The sequence below is a fragment of the Rhododendron vialii genome, chromosome 10a (genome assembly GCF_030253575.1).
Source record: "Rhododendron vialii isolate Sample 1 chromosome 10a, ASM3025357v1".
NCBI classification, from domain to species: domain Eukaryota; kingdom Viridiplantae; phylum Streptophyta; class Magnoliopsida; order Ericales; family Ericaceae; genus Rhododendron; species Rhododendron vialii.
The window spans coordinates 31634205-31639318 of NC_080566.1; the positions used below are offsets into that span (position 1 = coordinate 31634205).

Genomic DNA, 5114 nt, shown 5'->3' on the forward strand with positions numbered 1-5114 from the left:
CGACCGCGGCCTCCCCCTGTCATGCGGCCACCACGACTAAATGTACGATCACCTCGACCACCAATAACAGAGTTTGTACGACCACCAAAACCACGACCATTCATCCCAAAATCGCGCCCACGACCTCGAAACCCAGAATCACAGCTACGACCACGGCCACGGCTAACTGAGAACACAGAGCTATCAGAAACAACGAAAGTCAAAGCAGAAGGGTTATGAGCCGATGTACCAAAAATAGACGATGACTGCCGGAGACGACTGAATACCTCGCTGAGATGAGGTAAGTCACGGTCCCCCAAAATCTGATTACCCACAGGTTTGAAAGTGGATGATGCACCAGATAAGAAATGAGTAACCCTCATGCGCTCACATTGGCACCGTATAACCTGAATATCAGCAGAAAGTGGCTCACAGATATCCAACTCATTACAAATATGCCGGAACTTAGCATAATAATCCTCAAAAGAATCATCACCCTGAGATATATTAAAGAAAGACTAATGAAGATCATACGTACGACGGAGATTGTCGACACCTGAATACAACTCTTTTGCCTGTGTCCACACCTCTCTAGCTGTATCACAAAACATTAGTGTACTAGCAACCTGTTCCGTCATACTATTCCATAACTCTGAACGAATACGGGCATCAACAGGTTTCGAGGCCCCATATGTGGGTGCATCTGCAGCAGGAGGCTCACCAGTCAAATAAGAATCCTCTGACTGACCCATATAATACACCTCAACAGCTTTAGCCCAAAGAACATAATTGCCCCCATTTAATGGTGTGAAGGTAATAGAGTGCCACTCACGAGACCGAGAGCCACTAAAGAGACTACCAATACCAGTAGAATTAGAACCAGAAATAGTACTAACAACTGTAGAAAGAGGGCCTGAACCTGTTTTCTCCTCAGACATGTTACCGAACAATGTAGTAGCAATAACCAATAACTAGTAAATGACTAGCACACAACCAACAGAAATCCTACAGAATAAAACCACCTAAACCAATAGTCATAAGCCAATCAATCAAAACTGCAATGATCCTAAACTGCAGGGATTGGAAGTGCAATTAAACACACAAAATCTGGCCATTGACTTCCCATTTCACAGAGCATGGTAGAGAGAGTCAAAGATACAAAATATTGCAAAACAGAGACATATTTCAGAGGCGCCGAAGATACCAGAGGGTTGCAGTACGAACTCCGAGGTCCGGTAAGGGATTTCGAACATGATTTAGTCCAGGTAAGCTGCGAAACAGATGCAAACATGGTTGTCGAAGCAGAAGGATGGAGTTTCCAACGTTGATTAAGGGTTTGCAGGGTTGGAATGGAACGGAGGGTTCGCCGGGGTCGGAAAGAGGGTTTGCAAGGGTCGCCGGAGGTCGGCAACGATTGGATCGTGGTTTTCGAAGGGTTATGATGACCAAAATTAACGGCCCCTTTGGATGGAGGGGTGAGAAACGAGAAGAAAGGGGAGACTTCTCCATTAATGGCGAGAAAGGAGAAGAGAGGGGAGTGATTTCTCACTGTGCAACCCAAACAACCGGGAGAAATCAAACCCTCTCCGGCGAGAAACTCTCTCCGGCTACCAAGATCTGTAACTCCGGCTACCAAGATCTGTAAACTCCGGCGACGAAGCTTTCTCCGGCAACGATCTCGCAACACCGGCGACAAGCTAGCAACTCTGGCGACGAGCGAGCAACTCCGGCGTGGCCCGCACGCGCGCCTTCCTTTCCTTTCTCACGAAATCGCGCCACATCCGGCTCAATTCAGAAATGGGGTCCTGTGAGGAAACGGTTTCTCTCCTTCCCCACCCCTTTCTCGCCTGATGGCTCTTCCAAACGTGGGTGAGAGTCAGATTCCTCACTCTCTCCTTTCTTCTCTCTCGAATCCCCTCCATCCAAACGACCTGTAAGTGGGTCTTGGCTGTCGGCAACTGGGTCAGGTATTTCAAAGATTTTTGAAGTCGAATAGGGCTGTTATTGATCGATTCAGCCCGAACCAAAGTTGATTTGGAGATTTTAAAGGTCGATTTAGGGTTTACAGGCTTACAGACTTGATTAGGGTTTGTGGGGGCTCGATTATGGTTTCTAGATGGTAACGATGATAGATGATGGTTGACGGTGGATGGGTAACGACGGCCACGGCAGATGTAGTGGTGATGGGCGGCAGGATGTCATCAGGATTAAGATTTGGGTTGTAAGGTAAGCTCTGATACCATGTTGTTTGAGATATGAGAAAGTGTATAGGGTGTTAAAATAACCCTAACACATACTGATTTTATTTATATTATGAGATACTTATTACAATGACTCAATTAACCAATGTGGGACTAACATAAGCCTAACAATATTCTAACAGGGATGACACCTGAAAAAAGGTTTTGTTCCAAACCAAAGTTAGCTAAGTTGACGAAGGTGGAAATTCCCGGGGGAATGTTTCCAACTAGCTGGTTTCATCCAGCTAGAAACTCATCAAGGTGACTCGAGAGATTGGCTATGGAAGTGGGTAAAACGCCACCAAAACCATTTTCATCGAAATCAAATTTTTGTAGCTTGCTGCAGTTGGTTAACAAATTGATGAACCTCAAGTCGTTAGCATTCCCGGAGCCGAAATGGTTTACACCCAGACATAGCCTCGTTAGATCCTTCATCATTCTCCCTAGGTCAAAGGGAACTGGCCCTAAGAGGTTGCTAGCTGATACATCAAGCATTTTCATTCTAGATGCATTAGAAAGAGACACTGGAAAGGTTCCCGACAAGAGGTTTTCCCCAACGACTATACTTTGCAGGTTAGGGAGTGTGAGGCCAATATCTTGGGGTAAACTGCCGGTAAGTTGGTTTATTAAAATGAATAGGTGCATAAGAGTTGAGATATTATAAAGTGCGGGAGGGACAGTACCTGACAATGTATTCATTCCAATGCTAAATACCCGAAGGTTAGGAAGCAGACCGATTGAATGTGGAATAGTTCCTGTGATACTATTCAGTCCCAAATCAACTGTTCGGAGAAGAGAGAGGTTACCAAGAAATGGCGGAATCCCTCCGACGAGATTGTTGGTGAAAAGGTCAAGACAAGTGAGCTCGGAGAGAGAACTAAACGAGGCTGGAATTTTGCCAACTAGATCATTATACGATAAATCAATGCTACTGAGGTAGTTTGACAAATTGGTTGGAATTACCCCTTGAAGAGAATTGGTACTGAAATTCAGATGTTGCAACCTGGACAAGCGGCTGACCTCCTGGGGGAGTTTTCCTTGGAAGTTGTTGTCCTGGAGGTAAAGGGATCTGAGGAAAGAGAGATTTCCAAAGAAAGGTGACATGGTTCCCCTCAGACTTTTGCTCCTCAGGTCCAAAACCACTACTCTCTTATGCTTGCGACTGCATGTTACTCCGTTCCATTCGCAGAAATGAAAGGAATTATTCCAGGAAATTAATGAGCCAAGCGGATCCTCGGCTATAAGTTCCTTGAATGAAAGCAATGCTAATCGATCCATCTCGTTGCTCAATCTACAAGCTACTTTTGTGCCAGTGGTGAAAAATAACACCAAGCTGAGTAGCTTCATCTTGTGAAGTAACAGAGATGACGAGATCAACGTCATCAACTTGAGAATTCTAAACATAGGGAGATTTGAACGAAGAACAAAAATGTTGCTCCCTTCAAGGCATGTCAACACTGATTTATAGTGCAAGTATATTTATAGTCTCCTCCTCTACTTTACTTTTTTACTTGTATTCTTATTGTTTCTGAGTGTTATTAGTATCATAAAATTGGATTTTTGTTAAATATCAAGGATCTGTATTATCTAATTTGTTTATGCTCTTGAAAACCACTTAAATTGCTTTTTTACAGTTATTTTTCTTGACCTCTAGATTCAAATCATCGTTTTTTTTTTTTTTTGACAAACATATACCCCGATGACGTGCACTGCATTGACATTAAGATATTGTTAACCCATGTTATTAGCACATATTGGTTTCATGTCAGGGCCAGCTTGTGCACCTCTACTAATCCATGGAGATCGATTCCACCATATGGACTAATCTCATAAGAATTGATACGAGGTTTTGAGCTTGAAACTTAGGAAGTATGAGCCAGCTACGCAATTAAGATCAGACTGGGAAGGGCCAGCCGCCAACAAAGACCTGACCTGCATTTCCTTGAGATGACAGCCAAAGACTTTACCTTCAATTTCCAGGAGCCTTCATTTTCTTGTTAATTTACAAGGTATAATGTTTATCTTTTAATTGAGTTGGAAATACAGATTCCTGGGAGATCCTATAGGTGTACAAGTTGCAATTTACCATTTCACAACTACTGCCTAGTTCAATTTTTACTACATTGACCCAGAAAGAATTCTTCGACTCCAGATCTCTCTATTGGATCAGGTGCTAACCAACTCACCTTAAAGCAGTTGTTGTTTTCACTATTCTTGTGGGGGTTTGGAATGACTGCTCATGACATTTGAGGTATGAATTGAATGAGTAGTTTATTTGTGGGGCATGCTTTCCTTTAGTCTCTTTTTATGTGCAAAACTGTATCTCAGTGGTTGTGACTTGACTTGGAGAAATGACAAAATTCAAAGAAGGATTTGGAGCTACTCCAACCATTCAAGAGGGTCGAGACTTAATTCTACGGCAATCATTTTCTTTTGTAGACTTTTCTATGGTGTCACAGGAATATATAGTATTACTGTATGTTGTATCATGGCGGAAAACACTATTCTCTCGCCCTTTGTATTTTGTCAACATAGGAGAATCACAAAAACACTGGCTTAGTAGCTCGGTGAAAAATGTACTCGGCTACCGAGTCAATCTGCTCCACAGTTGCTTGTTTGGTCAATGCCGTTGCCTGGTATGCTTTGTGGTAACAAAAAGAGAGAGCTTCAATCTAGGGAAGCAATCTAGGAAGCTATGCACCAGAGGCTTTTCTGAAAAAGTCTATTTTTTTTCGATTTTTAGATCCTAACGTACACTCCTTCGTATAAGCCTATCGTGTGTTTGTCAGATTTTGGGTTTCTGTGACGAATACTTGATTCGGAACAAGAAGGGATGTCTTTTGATCAGTTTGTTTGCTCCTAAACATTGACCATTATAATAAGCTGAATGGTTTG

General features: G+C 42.9%; 1 protein-coding gene across 1 annotated transcript; it reads right to left on the reverse strand.

Moving 5' to 3' along the window:
• Positions 1-1435: 1435 nt before the first annotated feature.
• LOC131303951 (putative receptor-like protein kinase At3g47110) lies at positions 1436-3827 on the reverse strand. Its single transcript, XM_058331023.1, has 2 exons — positions 1654-3827; positions 1436-1576 (listed from the first exon to the last, which is right to left on the reverse strand). Exon 1 carries the CDS (start codon positions 3621-3623, stop codon positions 2457-2459), a length of 1167 nt encoding a protein of 388 aa, XP_058187006.1. The 5' UTR covers positions 3624-3827; the 3' UTR covers positions 1436-1576; positions 1654-2456.
• Between the last annotated feature and the right edge of the window lie 1287 nt (positions 3828-5114).